Here is a 24,067-nt window from a genome sequence, read left to right on the forward strand (position 1 = left end):
TGAATATATAAAGAAAGTTAAAAATTGAAGAGTACCATGGAATGAAATATGGAGAGAAATATTAAATACAATAAAAATATATGTAACATTTATGACATTAATAAAAATCTTTAAATTCTCACAAAGCAAGACTCTCCCTGTGCTGTACAAAGAGGTACAGAAACAGATTCAAAGAGGTGACAAAGACAAGAGCAACCAAAGCAAATAAGGAATCATAGTTTATAATTCTGTCATCACTAAAGTTCACACCAACAAGCATTAGATATAAAACATATTTTGACATTAAAAGACATTTCATGAAGAAAATGTGTATGAACATTTATCCATTGCAAAACAGTCTTTATAAAGACATACAAGGAGAAATAGAAACACACTAATACTTAAAGATTTAAATATACTTTTTCAATACAAGCCAGGTCATGGGCAAATAATACATAAAGCTGTAACAGAACAAATTTTCTTAGTTTTCTTTCATCTGAGAATATCTTTTATTTCCCCTACACTCTTAAAAAAGACACTTTCACTGGATGTGTAATTTGTAGATGACAATTCTTTCAGCATTTGACAAACATTATGCCACCTCATTCTGGCTCCATAGTTTCAGATGAGGTTACCGTAATACAAATCTGTTTTGCCTGATAGGTAACACATTGTTTCTATCTGCCTAATTTTAAGATTTGTCTTTAATTTTCAGAAATTTAATTATGATGTGCCTTTGCGTGGATTTTGTTGGGTTTATCCTACTTGGGATTCACTGAGTTTTTTGACTCTGTAGATTTATGTCTTTTATCAAATTTGGAAAGTCTTCAGCCTTTACTTATTCAAAATGTTTTCAGTCCCACTCTCTTTTACCTCTCCTTGTGGAATTTCAATGATATGAATATTTAGATGTATGTGTGTATATGCATCTATCTGTCTGTCTATCAGCAAGGACAGAGCGGTAGCAATGAGGATACTCAGCACTCAGATCTTTGGTTTCTAAACACCATACAGAGTAAGATATACAATATAATTTTTATTCCACAGGCATGAAAGAATTATTTGGGACTAACAGAGATTTGGGGGAGGAGGTTGCAAAAAAAAGTATCAGTTCACAAAACTTCTTTGCTTTACCGTTCTGTCTTTTATGAAAAAAAAAAAAAAGGCATAAAAAGCCACAATATCCTTTGTATTGTCTAGATGACTAACGTGATTTGTTTCTTTTTTTTTTTTTAAAGACTTTATTTATTTATTTGACAGAGAGAGGGATCACAAGTAGGCAGAGAGGCAGGCAGAGAGAGCGAGGGGGAAACAGGCTCCCCTCTGAGCAGAGAGTCCCATGCGGGGCTTGATCCCAGGACCCTGGGACCATGACCCAAGCCGAAGGCAGAGGCTCAACCCACTGAGCCACTTAGGCGCCCCTTGTTTCTTCCTTTTGCAAAAGACTGATAATATCAATTATGTCAACTTCAAAATATAAAGGTAATCTGAACATTAATTATATCTCATCTTTTTTCTCCTTAGAATTTTGTTCCTATGAAATTCTTGAGTTGAAAGCATACTTTTTAACTCTTTCCAGTCTAAACTGTAAATACTTAAGACAATAAATTTTCTTCTTAGTACAGCTTTGACACAATTCCCTAAATGTCTTTGTACACTGTTCTATTTGTCATTTTTCAATAGCTTGTAATGGAAATTTTTATTTTCTGAGTTCAGTTATTAAATATTTGAATGTTCCATTGATTTCCTGGTTTAATCTTTTAAAATCATTAATTTTTCTGAAGTAAAAAAAATCTAATAATTCAACCGCACAAATATCCCTACATTTTCATCATTAGGGATGGGAGAAAGCCTCCAGCAGTAACTGGCAACTGTCCATTTTGTTCTTTTGCATTCTGATTAGGAATATACCTGATCTTACCATAACTTCTCCAGTTTTACCTTATTAATATATCATATGTAATCACATAAATCTTTAATATAGGTTTTATTTTTTAATATATATACATCTACATTAAAGACCAAGAGAAAAAAAGGAATCTCATCTGTCCAATATTACAAGAATTAGTAATTGCAATGCCTACCTGATAATATACTTATTTTATTTGGGAACAAGACACACAAATATAGAGGTAACATGGGCCATCCATTTGCATATTTAGGAAGAAGTAAAAGAGATTAGGTAGTAGCTGAGTTGAAATAAAAAGGGGCTGGGGGACTGTAGGGAAAATGATATAGGGACAAAAATAATAGTCTAAAGTAGGAAGCAGAAGAACAGACAGATGACAGATGCAGAGGAAAAAGAAAAGGGAAAGTGGGATCAGGACTACAGACTGAGTTATTTTGAAGAGAAGATTAGTAAATCTAAAGAGAGAAACTCAAAATTTAGAAAGCAAGGCAGTAAGGGTATAGCAAGATAAAAAGTAAAGAGAGGTGTGAGCATAGTGCTGAAATAAATGAACTCATTTCTTGATAATGACTTGTAGATGTTGCTATGAGCTATTTCTCTCCCTATGCGAGTAGGTATTGACCATAAGTCATTCAATTTTTAAGGTATATTGTCTATAGTCAGTCTATAGAAATACAGAGTTTGAAGATATGGTTGAAACTATTGACTCTTACCCAAAAGTTGAGTTCAGACACTCCCAATCTTTGAATTTTATTTCTCTTTAGAATTATCACCTAAAATTCACATGATATAAAATGAAACAATTAAATAAAATTGACATTTTATATTAATGATACATTTCAAAAAGTATACAGTTGACCCACTTCCATCTTGGCTATCACCACCCATTTTCCTTCTTAATTCTTGATTTTTCAAAATTTGGACCTGGAAAATTTCCTTGTAGTGAGAGCTAAATGCTTTGTGTGCCAAAAAGTTGCTTTTAGGGTCAAGTAATTCCTCACTGAGTTACTTGAGATGTCTTGTGCAAGCCAATCTTCTCAGGGTATAGATGGTATGTAGGAGGTGTGTCCATGCAAGAGTATATGTATGTCACGCAGCAAAATTAGTGGTCTAAGTTAACATAAAAACCCTTCCTCTCTGAATTCCTAAATAAAATATTTTAAAATGCTTAAAATATGTCTAAGTGAACATGTAAGAAAGAAAATGAATTTTCCAGGTGCCAGAGAAAAGCAGCTGACTTTAAAAAACTGAAACAATTAGGAGAGAATATAGGGTAGTCTTAAAGGAGGATAGCAGAATAAAGTTTTCACTATGGACTTACACCAAAAGTAGAAAAGGGCTTGGGTCTATGGAAGGTAAGAATGTGGACTTGAGACAGGCATAAGCTGGGGCCCTCAAAAACTATACCCTCAGTCCATCTGAGGTGCTATCAACTAAATGTTTATGTTCTACACCAAACATATGTGTTGAAACTCTAATCCTCAATGTGACATATGGGAAGGTGAAACCTTTGGGAGGTAATTAGACCATGAGGGTGGAGCCCTCATGAAGGGGACTAGTGCTATTATAAGAAGAAATATGGGAGAGATGTCTCTCCACTATGTAAGGATATGGTAAAGGTATCTGTCTGCAAATCAAGAAAAGGGCCCTCACCAAGAACCAAATTGACTGGCACCCTGATCATGGACTTCCATGAAAAATATGAAAAATAAATTTCTGTGTAAGTTATCCAGTCTGTAATATTTTTACTACAGCAGCCCAAACTGACAGACACTCAATTAATAGGAGTACTCCTCCTACCATTGCTACAAGGTGATACAGTAGTTGTTTATTCTCAAGTTTGGGAAGGAAAAAAAAAAGTCCTATAAGAAACTGAAATCCTAGGCCTGTGTATTACATAGATTTTGACTGGAATTTTGCATCATCTAGTTAGTTCAGGGTGAGCCAGGATTCCTGAAGTTCCAACAACAGGAAAATATAAATGTACCAGATTATACACTTTAACACTGTAAACACAAAATGTAGGCACAACCTACATGCCCAAACATTGAACAGTAGTTGAATTATCTATGGAACATCCATAATACAGTACTATGAAACTATAAAAGGAATGAAGAAGAGCTCTTGAAATTATATAGAATGATATCCAGGATAGATTGTTACATGATATCCACAACAGGCCAATAAACCAAAGTGCAGAATATAGTATGCTACTTTTCATGTAAATAAGAGGTGACATACTTTTAAAAATATGTAATATTTATTAGTGCAAAAAAAGAAAAAATAATAACTAAATGGGCAAACCAGAACACCAATTAGATCTTACAAGAAAGGTACAACCAAGGTGAAAAGAGAGGTGGAGAGAATGGGGTAAGAAGAAATAAGAGGGAGTGACATTTTCTGAATATAGCTTTTTGTATAATTCTTATTCTTATGAATATAATATTTTACCCCAAAAATAAATTATTAAAATCAATCAAGATGGAATTTCTGCTTCTGATAAAATTGATATAAAAAGAATTACACATACTCTCCCATCTGAAACAACTAAACCCAAACAAAATAGATTATAAAAGACTACTAGATGCTAACAAATCGGATTACATAGAAGAGATACATTCCTAGAAGTATACAATTTACCAAGACAGAATCATAAAGAAACAGAAACTCTGAGCACCTATAACTAGTAAGGTGATTGAATAAAAACAAAAACAAAACAAAAAACTCCCAACAAAGAGAAGACGAAGACCAGATGGCTTTGCTTGTGAACTCTACCAGACATTTACGGAAAAGATAGTGCCAACCCTTCTTGAACTGTTCCAAAAAACTTAGTAGGAGAGAACATTTCCAAACATGTTTCGTGAGACCAGCATGACCCTGACAAGGACACTACAAGAAAATTAACCTACAGACTAATATCCCTGGTGAACATAAATGCAAAAATTCTTAACAAAATACAAGCAAATCAGATTTAACAGCACACATTAAAAGGATCATACACCATGATTAAGTGAGATTCATCTTGCAAGTAGGATGGTTCAACATATGCAAATCAATTAACCTAACATCCTACAATACCAGAATGAGGGATTAAAATCACAAGATCATCTCAATAGATGCAGGAAAACATTTGATAAAATTCAACATCCTATCATGATAAAAACTCTCAACAACTAGGAATAGAGGGAAATTACCTTAACATAACAAGAGTCATATTTGAAAATCCCACGGCTAACATCATACTAAATGGTGAAAAACTGTAAGCTTTTACTCTAAGATGAGGAAAAAGGCAAGGATGCCAACTTTAATGATTTTTATTCAATATAGTACTGGAAGTCCTAGCTACAGCAATAAAGCAAGAAAAAGGAATAAAAGGTATAAAAATTATAAAGGAAGATGTAAAATTATCTCTCTCTGCAGATGATGTGATCTTCTATGAAGAAAACACTAAATATCATATACACACACTGTTAGAATTAACTTTTAAAACGTAGCAGGATACAAAATCAACATACAAAAATATGTTGCATTTCTACCCACTAACAACACTCTGAAAAGGAAATTAAGAAAACACTCTCACTTACAATAGCTTGAAAAAGAATAAAATATTAAGAATAAACTTAGCTAAAGGTGTGAAAGACTTAAAACACTGAATTACAAAACATTGCTGAAAGAAACTAAAGACACAAATGGAAGGATAGTATTTGTCTTTCTTTCTTATTTCATATAGCTTGATGGCACGTTTGTCAAATAACAGTTGATTTATCAGTAGTTATTAGTAATAGTACTAAGTATACAAATCTTTTGTTTCATGTAGTTTCCTAGATGTGTGCTACATTTCAAAATAAAGTGTTTTCATAAAAAGAGGTAGATGATTCCAAGTTCTCTACTTTTTAAGGATAACAAAGCTTGATAAAATTTTGGAAATGTTTTTGAGGAAAAAGAAAAAGGAGAGATTACTTGGTATGAGGCCAAAGAAAAAAAAGGCTTGGGGAGCAAAATGTTAAAATATAGGGACAATCTCAAGAGTCAGTCAATGCACCATACATGAAAAAGTGCCATAATTTGGTATTACTGTGATTGATATAATTTCTGATCATTGTAGAAAGAGCATATGTCAGAAACATCCTAGTGGAGGAAAATACTCCATGTTCTGTTTCATGAATATTAGAAGTGTGACTATAAAGTAATGAAACAATTTTACTGAATCACCATTCCAAATACATATTCAAATGAGCATTATCCCATGGAAGTAAGCCACATGAGTTACTTTATAGACTCTATATAAAATATTGTTAGACTATATATATACTATTCTAATCACGTTGCCATTGCTCAAAACAGTTTGAAACTCCTTTTTCCAAACTGCCTTCAGAGATAATTTAGTTATGGTCAAGAAAATCAGTCTAATTACTGTCACACCATATTCTGATCAAGATCTAGATTACCCAAGATCTAATCACCTACCTTGTTCACAAAGTTTTGGTCATTTCCAAAATTAAATCCACCCTTGAAAGATGAAGATTTGCCGCCAATGAAGATATTCAAAAGGATGTGCCATAGTCTGTGAAAGCATTTCAGAGGAGTTCCAAAAATGTTTTGGGAAATGGTAAACGTCATTGCAGTAACTATATCATGTACTGAAGTGATGTAGAAGGAAATAACTAATTTTTATTATAAATTATGGCATAGTTTTAAAGTAAGTCTTTTTACCTTAAGATTTTTAAAAAATATTTACCTGGACATTACTTTAAAGAGATAAACTTAATATTGTATTCATTTATCAATAATGAGAGAGAGAAAAAGCATTATTTGGGAAAAAGTTTTTCATGTGAGTAAATAATAATCAGGGAAGGGTACTATTTATTCTCCTAAACTTCCGTTACATGAGTAAACCTACTATATGTCAGTTAAAAAAAAATCTTCATGAGCTTAGCAAACACTTACCAATGTCATTAACAAAGATGAAGAATAATAAGAAGATAAATACATTGGATTTCCAAACATCAATACAAAACAAAGGAGAACTGAAACCTGCCAATTGAAGAAAGGAAATATCTGTTTTATTGTTATTAGATATATAGCATAATGCATACTTTGTCTACAGGCATAGTCATTTCTAATACAAACTTCATATGCATAAATAATATTAACAAATGATAATAGAAGTTCAATACATGGATAAGTTCTAAGTTTTTCAATACCATAAATTATATACAGAATTTAATCTTATTTCTCTGATATTTGATATAAAGAAAACAGAAAAATAGCACTAAAGCTTCTATTGATTTAATAATGGAGTGATATAATAAGAAAGACTTAGTCATAAGTATTAATTTTCTGATATTATTTTTGTTGGGACTACTTGAGGATTTCCATCACTAACAAAGCTTTGTTTTATTTTATCTAAATATATGTATGTGTTTAGAAACTGAGATTTTTAAAAATGCAAAAACAAAATTTACAGTGTGATATGAATGCAAAGTGCCAAAAGTCTCAGGTCTTGGGAGAAAAAGCAATTTCAAAAGTAGTGACAATAATAAATAAAACATTAACATTTAAAAAAGTTTCACCAGGACATAAAACATCTGAATGTTATAGATCTGAATATTATAGGTATAGATATATAATAATGTAATCTATCCTGGATAATATCAATACCATATATATTAATTAAATACTACTTGCAAAGAGGTACCCCATAAAATAGTCAGTAATGTTTTATAAATCCTGAAATCTTATTTTAATATTTGACATTTGAATATTAAAAATGTTACCATGTTCATATAAATGATCTTCTGAAATTTGTTTGGCTCAATGTACCCCACAACATACATAGGAAATAATGAAGCTATCTGAAATAAAAATATTAAAAAAGCAAACATGAAAAAAAGTAAAAAACAAACACTTCACTGTTAATAAGTAAATATAAGAGTTGCATTTATTTCCATTAATGACAGTCAAAATAATTTGAACCAACCTTATCATTAAGAACTAGAAAAGCTAGGGAAAAAATATTTCAAAACCTGTATGAAATCCACAGATTACTAACAAAGCAAAAAGAATTAGGAAGTTAAAACCAGAGAAGAGATGAAAATATATAGTGATGAGCATGATATTTTAAGTTGCTTTTATCCCAGAAGCATCTGCCAATTCCCACAGAAGCAGAGTCTAACAGAGGCAGTTGAGAGATTTCAATGGACTCAGTACTCAGGACACACCAAGAATGTGATCTCAGCTAAGTCCCAAGCTTTGGTTTGGGCTGTTGTATGAGCCAGGGAGAAAGTAAAATTAAGCAGCCTTCAGAGAGACTAAAGCCCACCTTCGAATTAGCTCATTCTCTCCCTGCATGTGATGGTTCAAGATTGCTAGTGCCTTTATTTGCCTACCAGAAGCAACTTTCAATCTTCTCTGGAAGAAGTTAATATCAACACAGTCCCAAATTAACTCTGTAACTGTTCATGTACAATATCCAATACCACATCAAAACTAACCAGACAGAGGAGATAAGACATCATCACGATGACAATAGAAACAGATCCATAAAGTATCTACTTCATGGGTCCATAGATATTTTATGTAAAAAGTCAGATAGTAGGGGCGCCTGGGTGGCTCAGTGGGTTAAGCCACTGCCTTCGGCTCGGGTCATGATCTCAGGGTCCTGGGATCGAGTCCCACATCGGGCTCTCTGCTCGGCGGGGAGCCTGCTTCCCTCTGTCTCTCTGCCTGCCTCTCCGACTACTTGTGGTTTCTCTCTGTCAAATAAATGAATAAAATCTTAAAAAAAAAAAAAAAAAGTCAGATAGTAAATGTGTTATACTCTGTGGGCCACTTCCAGTCTCTGTTATATATATTCTTCTTCTATTTTTTTAAACAATACTTTAAAAACGCAAAAACATTATCATACGGTTTCACTTATTTGTGGAGCATAACAATTATCATGGAGGACAAGGGGTGTTAGAGAGGAGAAGGGAGTTGGGGTAAATTGGAAGGGGAGGTGAATCATGAGAGACTATGGACTCTGAAAAACAATCTGAGGGGTTTGAAGTGGCGGGGGTGTGGGAGGTTGGGGTACCAGGTGGTGGGTATTGTAGAGGGCACGGATTGCATGGAGCACTGGGTGTGCTGAAAAAATAATGAATACTGCTTTTCTGAAAATAAATAAATTGAAAAAAAAAGCAAAAACAGCTCTTTTCTTGGAAACTACTCAGAAACATGTTTGGCATCATCAGACATAGACTATCCCTCTTATATGTGCAAAGAAATAACAGATAATACTAAAAATATTGGAATATTGGAGAATATTGGAAGCCATAATAGAAAGTGAAATGTGTAACTAAATACTACAATAATCACTATTAAGAAGTCAGAGATGGATTTAAAAACAAATTAAACAGAATCAAACAAAGAAGTGATAAACTGGAAGGTAGAAGAAAACATTTAGAAAAAAGTATAAAATGATAGAAATGAAAAATATGTGAAAGAACATAAGAGATACAGAGCATATAGTGTAAAGATCTAATATATTTTACTGTATATCTCAGGAAGGGATGAAGGAATGAAATAAAAGGTATATTTAAAGAGATTATATCTGAGAAGTTCCCAACATTTGTAGAAGAAATCAAACACTAACTCATAAAATATTACAAATCCCCAACAAGGGATAAATTTAAAAAAACAAACAAAAACTTGACCACACTTAGGCATATCATGGTAAAAACTGCTCAAAACCAAAGACAAAAAGAAAACTCTAAAAAAAGCTGGATACCAGCTGACTTTAAGACTTCCCCAAAACTGCAGTAATCAAGACAACACAGTATTGGAAAAATAACAGACAAATTAAATAATGCACTAAAACAGAAAGCCCAGAAACAGATCCACACAATTACAAGCAACTAAATTTTTGACAAAGGAGCAAAGGTAATTAAATGGAAAAATGATAGTCTTTCCAAGAAATGGGCTGGAAGACTTGGACATCCATCCACAAAAGATGAACCTAGACCTAGACCTTACACCTTTCCAAAAAAAATTAACTCAAAATGGATCTTAGACCTAAATTTAAAATACAAACTATAAAACTTCTAAAAGATAACATAAGGAGACAACCTAGAATGACCTTATTTGATAATGAGTTTTTAGATATAAAATCAGAAGCATGACCCATGAAAAAAATTAGTAAATTGGACATTCTTAAAATTAAAAAAACCTCAGTTCTGTAAAAGACACTATTAAGAAAATTAATAGATACATGGAGCCCATCAGAATGGCAGATGGCTTATGAACCACAGGGTGGCTCCGGATATGATTATTCCTATGCAGGGGGTCGTGGCTTATATGGTAATCTTGGTGGACCTATTATTACTACACAAGTAACTATTCCCAAAGATTTGGCTGGATTTATTATTGGCAAAGGTGGTCAGCGGATTAAACAAATCCGTCATGAGTCAGGAGCTTCGATCAAAATTGATGAACCTCTAGAAGGATCTGAAGATCGGATCATTACCATTACAGAAACACAGGACTAGATACAGAATGCACAGTATTTGCTGCAGAACAGTGTGAAGCAGTATGCAGATGTTGAAGGATTCTAATGCAAGATATTTTTTCTTTTTTATAGTGTGAAGCAGTATTCTGGAAAGTTTTTCTAAGACTAGTGAAGAACTGAAGGAGTCCTGCATCTTTTTTTTTTTATCTGCTTCTGTTTAAAAAGCCAACATTCCTCTGCTTCATAGGTGTTCTGCATTTGAGGTGTAGTGAAATCTTTGCTGTTCACCAGATGTAATGTTTTAGTTCCTTAAAAACAGGGTGGGGGGGGGAAGGGCGTGCAAAAACTAACATTGAAATTTTGAAACAGCAGCAGAGTGAGTGAATTTTAATTTTTGTTCATTGTTGGTGGTTTAAAAGAAAAAATTCCCCCCATGTAATTATTGTGAACACTTTGCTTTGTGGTCACTGTAACATTTTGGGGGGTGGGACAGAGAGGAAAAGTAACAATAGTCCATTTGTCCCTGGCATCTATTCAGAGCAGTGTGCAGAATGTAATGCTCTTTTGTAAGAAACATTTTATGATTTTTAAAATAAATTTAGTGAACCTAAAAAAAAAGAAAGAAAGAAAAAGAAAATTAAAAGACAAGGAAGAAACTGTGAGAAAATCTTTGCAAAGCTCATATCTGATAAAGGTCTGGTATGCAAAATATACCAAGAATCCTTAAAACTCAGAAACCAGAAAATAGCCCAATTTAAAAATGGGCAAAAGGGGGTGCCTGGGTGGTTCAGTGGGTTGAGGCCTCTGCTTTTGGCTCAGGTCAGTTGTCCCGGGGTCCTAGAATCAAGCCCCACATCGGGCTCCCTGCTTGGCGGGGAGCCTGCTTCCCTTCCTCTCTCTCTGCCTGCCTCTCTGCCTACTTGTGGTCTCTGTCAAATAAATAAATAAATAAATATCTTTTTTAAAAATAAATAAAATAGAACAATTTTTAAAAATGGACAAAAGATCTGAACAAATACCTTACCCAAATAATATATACAGATAGCAAATAACCACATGTAAAGCTGGTAAATGTAATATTCCCTTAGGCACCTGTAAATTAAAGCAACAAGGACAATCTTCTACATACCTATTACAATGGTTTAAATTAAAAAACCTGATAAAATTGGCAATTTCTTTAAAATTAAACGTAGCCTTACAATACAATCCACCAATCACACTCCTGGGTATTTACCCACTTGAGTTAAAATTTTACATGCATGCAAAACCTGCAAACAAATGTTTATAGAATCACTGAAGACTAGAAGCAACCATGAAGTCCTTCAAGAGGTGAATGGGTAAACAAATTGTGGTATATCCATACAATGAAATATTATTCAGCAGTATAAAAAAATGAGCTATCCAAAGTCATGAAAAGACATGGGGAAATCTTAAATGCATATTGCTAAATGAAAGAAGCCAGGGTGGAAAGGCGATATGTTCTATGATTCCAAGTACCCAATATTTTATTTGGGTTATATTTTATTAAATTGAAGGTTGCAGAGCTCTACTGCTAATTACAGTATTACCATTTCTTTTATTTTAGAAGACTGCAGTCACAGTCATTATTATGACTGGGCCCAGGAATTCTTTTGTTTGGCCCTTTGGAGAGAAAAGTCCCATGCAATTTAACATTCAGTAGTAATGAAGTTAGGGGTTCACTGTACAGTTCAAAAAATTTGTAAGTACAGAAACAATGAGTAATTCACCCAAGAATCCCAAGGAGATGTTTGTTTTAAACAGCTGAATATGGTAATACTTTGAAGTAATAATCAATTTACCTGAATATAGTTTTTTAGTTGCTTGGAGTTTAAAATAGTTTTTTTCTTAAAAACAGTGCTATAAATTCAAATTCCTTCAATGGATACTAGAGTAACAATGGTATCTCCACCCTAAGGGAACTGACTTGGTAGGGAAAAATGGGCAAAGACAAACTGCTCAGCAAACCTCTCTTCAACACATTATCAACTGCCTCATAAAACAAGCTCAGCACAGCAAAAAGCTACCATCAAATCTCAGAGTCAGAGGATGCAGAAATTGTTATAAGTTCTATAGATCAGCTACCCAGAATTTGGAAGTTTAGGGCTAAAATCTTACTCTCATACTTTTTGTCATTTCTTGTTCTCTCAGCCTAAATATCCTACTACCCACTTCCTCTCCCCAAAATAGACAAAGTAGGTTTAAGTGGCTCCAGGTAATATTCTTGGTAATGGAATATTACCCTTTTTATTATGAATTTATTATGAATAAATAATTATTTACTAGAATCTCTACCAAGGGCCCTCCTATTATTCCCCCCCTTCCCAGATTTATTAAGATATAACTGACTTCTAATAACATATAAGTTGAAGGTGTACACATGTTGATTGGATACACTCATCTATTACAATGTGATTACCACTGCAGTGTTAGCTGAAACCATGATGTCACAAAACTCTCATTTCATTTTAGCAGTAAGAACATTTAAGATCTACTCTCCTAGCAACTTTCAAGTACATAAAAAATAGTTAACTATAACCACTTCACTTTGCATTAGATCCCTAAAACTCATCTTTTTTCTTTTCTTTCTTTTTTAAGCTCCACACCCAGCGTGGAACCCAAAGAAGCAGGGCTTGAACTCACAACCCTGAGATCAAGACCTGACCTGAGATCAAGACACTTAACCAAATGAGCTACACAGGTGCCCCCATTCATCTAATCCCAAGAGCGTACTCTTTGGCCAGTAGCTTCCCATTTCCCAACCTCCACCCCCACACCCTGATAACCATCATTCAAATCTGTTTCTGCTAGTTTGGCTTTTTTAGTTTCCAAATATAAGTGATATGATACAGTATTTATCTTTTTATGCCTGACTTATTTCACTTAGAACAAAGCCCTCAACAACCATCTACGTTGTCAAACCTGGCAGGATTTCCTTCTCTCTTATAGCAGAATATTCCATTGTGTTTATGTGTATGCGAGATATATATGTCCCATTTTCTTTATGCATTTATTTGTTGACACTTAGTTGTTTCCACACCTTGGCTAGTGTGAGCAATGCTGCAATAAACATGGAAGTACAAATATCTCTTTGATATTGTTTTCATTTCTTTTGGATATATACACTTAGAAATGGAATTGCTAGATCATATGATAGTTCTATCTTTAATTTTTAAAGAACTTCCCAGAGTCTTTTCTATAGTGGCTGGCCAATTTAAATCCACACCAACAAAGCAGAAGGGTTCACTCCCTTCCTATTACATCCTCTCCAACACTCAAGTGTTGATATAAAATTATATCAACAATTATATAGTGTTGATACCTCTTATCTTCTTAATGATATTAATCCCTTATCAGATACACAGATAAGTAAGATTGAATCCAATTTAAAAGCTTCTGGAAGCAAAGGACACAATCAACAGAGTAAAAAAGCAATGTACAAAATGGGAGAAAATATTTGCAGAACATATATCTGATAAGAGCGTAATATCCAAAATATATACAAAGAACTCATAATACTCTAGGAAAGACAACTTTATTTAAAAAATGGGCAAAGGACTTGAACAGGTATTTATCCACCAAAGATATGCAAATAGCTAACAGATATTCTCAGTGTCATTTATTATCAGTGAAATACAAATCAAAACCACAATAATAACAATGATTATTCTTCCAACCCATGTGCATGGAATGTTTTTCCATCTTTTTGTGTCTTCTTCTATTTCTTTCATGAGTGTTCTGTCATTCCTCTAGTATAGATCCTTTACCTCTTTGGTTAGGTTTATTCCAAAGTATCTTACAGTTTTTGGTGCCATAGTAAATAGAATAAATTATCTAATTTCCCTTTCTATAGTGTTATTGTTAATGTATAAGAAAGCAACTGATTTCTGTGCATTGATTTTATATCCTGCCACATTATGAATTGCTCTATGAGTTCCAGTAATTTGGGGGTGGAGTCTTTTGGGTTTTCTACATAAAGTATCATGTCACCTGCAAAGAGAGAGAGTTTGACTTCCTCTTTGCCAATTTGAATACCTTTTATTTCTCTTTGTTGTCTGACTGCTGTGCTAGAAGTGCTAGGACTCCTAGTTAAACAATGGTGGCAAGAGTGGGCATCCTTGTCGTGTTCCTGATCTGAATGGGAAGACTCTCAGCTTTTCCCCATTAAGAATGATATTCACTGTGGGTTTTTCATAGATGGATTCTGTGAAGTTGAGGAACATTTCCTCTATCCCTATAATCTGAAGAATTTTAATCAGGAAAGGATGCTGTATTTTGTCAAATACTTTTTCTGAGAGGACCATGTTCTATCACATTGTTAAAATGTCTATACTGCCAAGAGCAATCTATACTTTCAATGCCATCCTGATCCAAATACCACAAGCATTTTTCAAAGAGCTGGAACAAACAATCCTAAAATTTGTATGGAACCATAAAAGACCCTGAATCACTAAGGAAATGTTGAAAAAGAAAAACAAAGTTGGGGTCATCACGTTGCCTGATTTCAAGCTTTATTACAAAGCTGTGATCACCAAGGCAGCATGGTACTGGCATAAAAATAGACACACAGACCAGTGGAACAGAGTAGAGAACCCAGATATGGACCCTCAAAACTCTATGGTCAAATAATCTTTGACAAAGCAGGAAAAAATACCAGTGGAAAAAAGATTGTCTCTTCAATAAATAGTGCTGGGAAAATTGGACAACTATGTATAGAAGAATGAAACGACCATTCCTTTACACCATACACAAAAGATAAACTCAAAATGGATGAAAGACTTCAACGTGAGACAGGAATTCATCAAAATCCTAGAGGAGAACATAGGCAGCAACTTCTTCAACATCGGCCACAATTCCTTTCAAGACATGTCTCCAAAGGCAAAGGAAACAAATGCGAAAATGAGCATTTTTGGACTTCATCAAGATAAAATGTTTCTGCACAGCAAAGGAAACAGTCAACAAAACAAAGAGGCAGCCCATGGAATGGGAGAAGATATTCGCAAATGACACTACAGACAAAGGGCTGATATCCAAGATTTGTAAAGAATTCCTCAAACTCAATACCCCAAAAACAGATAATCATGTCAAAAAATGGGCAGAAAGCATGAACAGATACTTCTCCAATGAAGACACACAAATGGCTAGTAGACACATGAAAAAATGTTCATCATCATTAACCATCAGGGGAATTCAAATCAAAACCACATTGAGATACCACCTTACACCAGTTAGAATGGCCAAAATTAACAAGATAGGAAGCAACAAATTTTGGAGGGGATGTGGAGAAAGGCGAACCTTCTTAAGCTGTTGGTGGGAATGCAATTTGGTACAGCCACTTTGGAAAACAGTGTGGAGATTCCTCAAAAAATTAACAGTAGAGCTACCCTATGACCCTGCAATTGCACTACTGGGTATTTACCCCAAAGATACAGATGTAGTGAAAAGAAGGGCCATATGTACCCCAGTGTTCATAGCAGCAATAGCCACAATCACCAACTGCAGAAAAAGCCAAGACACCCTTCAAAAGACGAATGGATAAAGAAGATATGGTCCATATATACAATGGAATATTATGCTTCACCAGATGAATACCCAACTTTTGTATCAACATGGATGGGACTGGAGGAGATTATCCTGAGTGAAGTAAGTCAAGAGAGAAAGTCAATTATATGGTTTCACTTACCTGTGGAACATAAGGAATAACATGAAGGACATTAGAAAGAATGGAAAAGTGAACTGGGGGAAATTGGAAGGAGAGATGAACCATGAAAGACTGTAAATGTTGAGAAACAAACTGAGGGTTTCAGAAGGGAGGGGGTGGGGGTGACAGCTGAGCCTGGTGGTGGGTATTATGGGGGGCACGTGTTGCATGGAGCACTGGGTGTGATGCATCAACAATGAATTTTGGAACACTGAAAAAATAAAATTAAAAAGAAAACCCACAATGCTGTGTTATCTCATACTCATTAGGATGGCTATTATCAAAAAAACAAGCAACAATTAATAATGAAGATGTGGAAGAAAGGGAATTCTTTCACACAGTTGTTGCATATGCAAAACTGTGCAGCCACTATGGAAAACAGTAGGAAGTTTCCTCAAAAAATTCTAAACAGGGCACCTGGGTGGTTCAGTTAGTTAAGTGTCTTCTTTGGCTCAGGTCATGATCCCAAGGTCCTGGGATCAAGTCCCACATCAAGCTCCCTGTTCAGTGGGGAGTCTGCTTCTCCCTCCACTCTTCCCTCTCTGCTATGATCTCTTTCTTTCTCTCTCACTCAAATAAATAAATAAATAATCTTTTTAAAAAATTTCTGTAAGAAAAATAAAAAATAGAACTATCCTATAATGCAGGAATCACATTCCTAGGTGTTTGATTCATTCCTATGTATTTAATTTTAAGAACTGAAAATAAAATCTTGAAGAGATTAGCATTCTTATGTTTACTGTAGCACTATTCGTATCCAAGGTGTGGAAATAACCTAAGTCACACTCAGTGAATAAATTGATTAAAAATGTGTCATAAAAATACAACGGCCTATCATTAGCCTTAAAAAAGAGCTAAATCCTGTAATATTGAACAATATGAATGAGGTATTATGTTAAGTGAAATAAGCTAGTTATAGGACAAATACTGCATGATTCCACTTTATGAGGTCTCTAGAATAAGCAAACTCACAGAAGCACAGAATAGAATAGTGATAGCCAGGGCTGGGTGGAGAGGAAGAAATGGAAAGTTGCTGCTAATCAATGCATATATGATTTCAGTTATGCAGTATCAGTAAACTCTAGAGGTCAGTTGCACAACACTGTGCTTGTAGATAACAATACTGTACTCTATCTGCACTGACAAGTCTGTGAGGAGGGGATGTCTCAAGTTAAGTGTTCTTATTACACACACACAGATGCACTTAAAAAATTTTAAGACACATTACATAAAAATAAAAAGAATGTTTTAACAATTGTGCACATCATAATATTGATCAAAATATTTAAAGTAATAATTTGCAGAACTAAAAGTAGACATCAACAGATCATTGGTTAAGTCGAAAATTTTAAGACATTCCTCCTCTAGTAAGTGAAACAAACAAAAATAGTAGATATATAAAAAATTCAATAGCAAAATTAACCTATTTTGCCTAATTAACACATGTAGGACTAAATACCTAAAAATACAAAATACTCAATCTTTTAATATGCAACAAAAATAGAAATTTGAATGTACTCTGTTATCTAATTGCTTTCTATATATGGAAACAAATCTAATGAAACATCTGTAAGATTTCTAAAAAATCTATGTAACATTATTGAAGGAAATTAAGCAAGAACTAAATAAACAGATATATATCATTTTAATGGCCAGAAAACACACAATTTTAAAGATCTAAAAAAAAAAACTCAGAAATATTTTTTTTTTACTGAAATGATACTTTTTTCAAAATGAAAAGGAAAAAAATATGTATGGAACCTCCTGAGATTTCATCTAAATTTGGGGGGTGGAGGAGAAACAAGTCTAGAACACAGGTTTTAAGAGGTATCAGGAGAAAAAAATGCAGTTGCTTTCTGCTTGTCTCCTAATGAATACAGTTCATTTAATAGAATAACTGCAGTTTGTTAAAAGGAAGTTCATAAATTCACCTTGAGAAGAAAATTAATCTTGATACTAATCATGAAAAATGTGTCATATAGGTACTTATATAAGAAAGCAATTAGATAACACAGTGTACTCAGTTAATTATAGTTTTATAGTTTCACAAAAAGGTACAGAAATATTCTTCAAATGCATATTTATTTTATTAATGCTGCATGAAACCTGAAGGCATTTTAGCAAGGAAGTAAGGTAATTTAGCCAAGTGTATAACTTTCAATAGAGAAGAGTTCAAAGGCCTTAGAGTTGCAACAAAAAATAAACTGGAAAATGCTGGAGCTTTGCGATTGGACAGAACTTGATTTTAATTTAATCTTTGAGCCTTTGTGTCTTTATCTGTAATATCCATCTGACTGGACTCCTTGAGGATTAAATGAAATAAACTCTAAACTGAAGTATAGCATATGTTAGTTTCCTTTTCTTTCATAGAACAATATTGTTAGGATATCTAAGTCTAGACCACTGTCCTTAAGAATCACAAATAATCTCACAAAACAAACTGAGGGTTGCTGGGGGGAGGGGGTTTGGGAGAAGGGGGTTTGGGAGAAGCACCAATGTGCTTTGGTGAGTGCTGTGAAGTGTGTAAACCTGGTGATTCACAGACCTGTACCCCTGGGGATAAAAATATATGTTTATAAAAAATAAAAAATTATATTAAAAAAAAAAAAGAATCACAAATAAGCCCTGGTTAAGAGAAACATTCATGGGTGAAAATTCTGCTCAGTTGCTGAAATGTTATTTGAATTGCTGGTTGAAAAGAGAGCCCTCTCATTTAGATACAAGTAACAGAGTCAACATTCTGCTGTGAAACTGTAGAAATGAACTTTTCTTCTTCCCTCCAGATGAAGGTTTCAACATGCTCTTGCAAATACTAGCCTCAAGGTGAGTAGGTCTGAGGGTGGGTGAATTTTTTTTTCCCAGAAAACAGAAAAGAGTTTTCAATCAGTTCAGGTCTTGGACCAATTTTGATCCTGAAATCAGAGCTGAGTGCATTGTGCATTGAAAACATAAAATTGAAACTGAACATAAAACTCTTCTGTATGCTAATTTTTGATTCCCTGTTACTTATACATAGAATTTAACAGAGATGGACCGTGAAGGCATTATGCTAAGTGAGGTAAGTCAGACAGAGAAAGACAAATACTATGGTATCACTTACATGTGGAATGTTAAAAAGCCTAACTTGTAGAAACAAAGAGTAGAATGTGGTTATGAGGGGCTGAGGGGTGGGGGAATACAACAGACATTGGACAGAGGGTCCAATTTGCAACTAGAAGATGGATAAGTTCTAGATATCTAACACAGAGCACAGTGATTATATTCAATGCTATATTATACACTTCAAAGTTACTTAGAGACTAATTTTAAGTGCTCTCACCACAAAAAATATATGAGTTATGTGACGTAATAGATATATTTAACACTAAGGTGGTAATCATATTGAAATATAATAATGTATCAAATCAACATATTGTATACCTTAAACATACAAAATGTTGTTTGTCAATTACATCTCAATAATTAAAGAATAAAAACAAAGAAGAAAACTAAAAGCCTAGCACATCTTTTGAATGGAGAGAAAATCATTAAAGCAATATCAAAATTATTCAAACAGCTACTTAAACAGTGTCATTAGAACCAGTGGATTAATAAATGTGCTTGCAAGGAACTGACACACATTAGAAATCTACGTTGGCATGAGCAAATAATGGAAACCACAGACTTTCCATGTTACAACCTGGAAGGGCCAATTATAAGGAAGTAAAGCAGAGAGAATACTTTAAACAAGCAGCACCAATTAAGTTGAATTTATAATTTAATTTTTGTAACTAACCAGCAGCACAAGCCTTCTTGGCACGATTTCTCACTGCCAATGGAGAACATTATTATTATCAGTGTTGGTTAGTTAGGTGGAAAGGAGTTCTAACATGAAATTGGATATCATGAAATTTCATCAAAATTTTACTACTTTCCTAGCTCTGTTTCTTGCCATTAGCTACTTAGTTGTTTTAGGGAAACAGGACATGGCCTCAAATTCACCCAAGTAATGTCATGATTGAAGCTCTGAGAAATGGTGTCCTTAAAGACCCTATTCTTCAGACAAAAGAACCAACAGTTAGCTAGATTAGAAGCAGATACTAATCTTTACCATGAAGAGGAGGCTTTGCCCTTACCATGTTGTGTAACTGTGCATCCAAAATGATTCCTAAGATAAAAGGAAGATCTACAGGCAAATATATAGAGATCATCTCAAATACACACAAGAAAAACTTTGAATTAAATTAACAGGAAAAAGTCTTTTGCAGGTTGATCATTAAGATCTGCCTAGATAAACCAATACATTAATAGTATGTAGATTTATATAATTTTTTAAAAAATCATACACATATACAAACTTCATAATTATTCCACATTTTGAAAATCTACTAGGGCAGAAACATAATGACATTATAAAACTTCTAAAAAACAACTAAGTACATCTTTCATTAAACTTAAATTAGTTTAAAATCATCTTACCTGTGTAAAAAGTATAAACTGAGCAAACTGCCAGGGAAGCATAAAAGCAACATTGGAAAAACATAGTGCAATAAAATGCCTTCTATTATTGTTCGAGGTCCTTAATAGAGAGAATTGATACCGGTAAGTTTTACCATAAAAGTAATCTATCACTAAACAGAAAAACTAACTGAAAAATGATGAAATCTAATGACCACTTACCTTTGATGTAAGATAACAAAATACAGTTAAATTTAAAGCCCATTAAAAAGAACTGCATAACTGGGTTACAAAAAACTTAGCATAAAACAATCTTACTTAGAGCTTTAAATATTTTAACTAGTTTATCAGTAAATAAGATACCTTAAACATTAAAGTTTATATTCCTTTCACTATGCATGATATTAAAAATTTAATACTCCAGCAATGTGGTCAGAAAATAGTGAGAACTGACCCTGCATATCCCAAAATATGTAGCCTATACAAGCAGCAACAGTTTTACAAACCACTGCTTTTAGATTTCAAAAAGCAATGAAGAAAATTCTAAGTGTTGGTGCCATATTCAGTTAACAACTATGAGAACGTTTTAAAGAAAAAAATTAAAATAATGACTGAAAAAGAATTCTAGAATGCAGTTACAAACTACTGCATATTGAAGTTTAAACTGTCCAGTCTGGGGCGCCTGGGTGTCTCAGTGGGTTAAAGCCTCTGCCTTCAGCTCAGGTCATGATCCCAGAGTCCTGGGATCGAGCCCCGCATCAAGCTCTCTGCTCAGCAAGGGAGCCTATTTCCTTTCCCTTCCTCTGCCTGCCTCTCTGCCTACTTGTAATCTCTGTCTGTCAAATAAACAAACAAAATCTTAAAAAAAAAATAAAAAATAAAAATATAAACTGTCCAGGGTGCCTGGGTGGCTCAGTGGGTTAAGCCGCTGCCTTCGGCTCAGGTCATGATCTCAGGGTCCTAGGATCGAGTCTCGCATCGGGCTCTCTGCTCAGGAGGGAGCTTGCTTCCCTTCCTCTCTCTCTGCCTGCCTCTCTGTCTACTTGTGATCTCTGTCAAATGAATAAATAAAATCTTAAAAAAAATATATATATATATATATATAAACTGTCCAGTCCTCAATGGAAAGATGTATCAATTAACCAACACCTTTTACCACAGGTAGTTTTAGTGTCTTTTAGAAAATGAAAAAAGAAATGTAAACATTTTGTGTAAATAATAAAAACTGTAGCTGTTCTTTTTTATAAAAGGTGTATTAGATTTTTGATAAATCCTTATACTATAATATATAAATTTTCAAATGAAAAAAACTTAAATGTTCATATTGTTTAGTGATATTATCACAAAATATATTAAGTTCTCAGTTATCTTTTATTTACCAAACAAAGTGATTTTTGGCTAATCTACAGAGCTTATGTACTCAAGGCTACAATCCTAAATGTTGTAGTTAACACATTTCATTCCATGAAACCCCAACTGGTCAGACTAAAATCACTTCCTAAAATTAGAAAATAAACCATCTTTCCAGGAACTTAGATCACCTAAAATGTGTAGTCTAGACTCAGTGGAAAGAAATTTTTTACATAGTAAATTTAGATTATTTTCTCAACTGGATACTCTATTTAAAGTAACTAAAAGGGAAAACTAAATTTAATAATTATAACTTAATAGGTTGAAGTATATTTTAAGAAACTTAACTTATAATTTATTTATATTTATTTTATAAATAAAATTACCTGAGAATCAAAGTTAAAATGCACATCTGAAGTACAAGAAATGGATATGAAAAACTTTCCCGGAGAGGTGGTGTCCACATTACGCGGGTAGCCTGAAATCAATAAAATATTTACTTCATTTTATGTTCCATTGCAATAAACATTAATCTAGAAGTCATGAGCAGGCTGTTCAAATAATTTTAAAACGAGGCTCATTAGTTTCTGAATGCCTGGGATAGCTTCTCAGTTTCTGGAGCTCTCTTAATGGGCATATAGGCATTAGGTAGAGAGCCATTAACTAGCAAGACCAGACACAAGAACGCCAGACGTAAGAAAACCTAAAGGACAAAAAAAGGTGGTAGTTACAGAAGTGATGAGGATTTGGGAAATGAAAAACCAGATCCACATTTCAGCTCTGCACTGAGGACTCTGGCATCACAGGGCTTTGGCATGTATGTATGCCCAGAAAAAAATCTAACCAGGTATCACTTAGGGCATTCAAAAACACCAAGAGAGTTCATACATAACAAGTTTAATGAGTATAGACACACACTACAAGTAATTAAGACTGTCTCTGAATTTGTGAAATATACCTTTAAAAGAGTTAACTGTAAATTTCTAAAAACAACTGAAAGTATTTTGAAATCACTAATATGATACATAAATGAAAGTACTGACACTTCATATAGACTTTAAAACTAATTATTTCTAAAATGTAAGTGAGAATACTATAAAAGTATTTTTTTATAAAGGTTTTATTTATTTGACAGAGAGAGACACAGTGAGAGAGGGAACACAAGCAGGGGAAGTGGGAGAGGGAGAAGCAGGCTTCCCATTGAGCAGAGAGCCTACTGCGGGGCTCGATCCCAGGACCTTGGGATCATGATCTGAGCCGAGGGCAGACACTTAACGACTGAACCACCCAGGAGCCCCAAAAATACTATAAAAGTTTTATATCAATAATTCTAAAATTCTAGAAAGAAGTAAAACTCTTATAAACTCTTATTACTCCTCTTCCAAGAAACCAAAACTAAATTTTAAAAGATGAATTATGGTATGTATAAGAAAGTTAATTCATCTGGCATACTCAAAGAAAAGATTTTGTCTTTATATGAACATATTAGTAAATGACAATGCATTTGCTTAAGTTTATATATTTATGTATGTATAATTTCTTTGATTCCTTTGCCTGATTTTCTAAAATTCAACAATTATTTACCTTTCCTAGAAGTAATGGATAAAAACTTCAATCCTATGTAACCCATGCCACAACATATTACCTATTTTGTTTTCAAAAGCTAGTAGTCATACTCTCACTTTTCACTGCCACATCTCATCCCCAAACAGGATCTGGCACAGGTTACATATTCTGTATATTGCTGAATGAATCTAACATATTCTAGATAGGTTTCTATGAGTTATTTGCAGGTGAACTATATCCCATGTGACTGGGATAGTAAATTTCTATTTTGAGTTCCTCATGTTGTGTAATTGTAATTGAAAAGGCAGCATGATGTAATAGTAGGAAGCAAGGTTTTAGAGCCAGACAGATGGAGAACTGAAACTCAGTTTCACTAGATTTTGAATTTGGAATCTTGTATGAGTAACATAACAACTATAAATTTCAATTTCATATCTTCTACTCATAAGGATAATAACCACCTTCCATAAAAGTGTGGTAGGAGTAAATGAGATAATGTTTTATATAAAGTCCCTGAACTCAACAGGTAGGTACAATATTTCCTTTTTCAACAAAATACAGTATTTGATTTTTCTATAAAATATAGGTACACTAAAAATCAGGCAAGATATTTCACATCATA

The 24,067-nt window shown here is 33.7% G+C and overlaps 1 protein-coding gene across 1 annotated transcript in view; it reads right to left on the reverse strand.

The window, feature by feature from the left end:
- DPY19L2 (dpy-19 like 2) overlaps positions 1-24,067 on the reverse strand; it is a 94,110-nt gene that overhangs the window by 46,174 nt on the left and 23,869 nt on the right. Inside the window, exons 8-12 of the mRNA XM_004741979.3 lie at positions 22,266-22,357; positions 20,551-20,650; positions 7,666-7,743; positions 6,836-6,922; positions 2,602-2,661 (exon numbers count right to left, since the gene is read on the reverse strand). Of these exons, the coding sequence (XP_004742036.1) occupies positions 2,602-2,661; positions 6,836-6,922; positions 7,666-7,743; positions 20,551-20,650; positions 22,266-22,357 (417 nt within the window). The remainder of the gene's footprint in view (positions 1-2,601; positions 2,662-6,835; positions 6,923-7,665; positions 7,744-20,550; positions 20,651-22,265; positions 22,358-24,067) is intronic.

This window comes from Mustela putorius, unplaced genomic scaffold (genome assembly GCF_011764305.1).
Source record: "Mustela putorius furo isolate JIRA1106 unplaced genomic scaffold, ASM1176430v1.1 tig00003845_pilon_pilon_pilon, whole genome shotgun sequence".
In the NCBI taxonomy this organism is placed as follows: domain Eukaryota; kingdom Metazoa; phylum Chordata; class Mammalia; order Carnivora; family Mustelidae; genus Mustela; species Mustela putorius.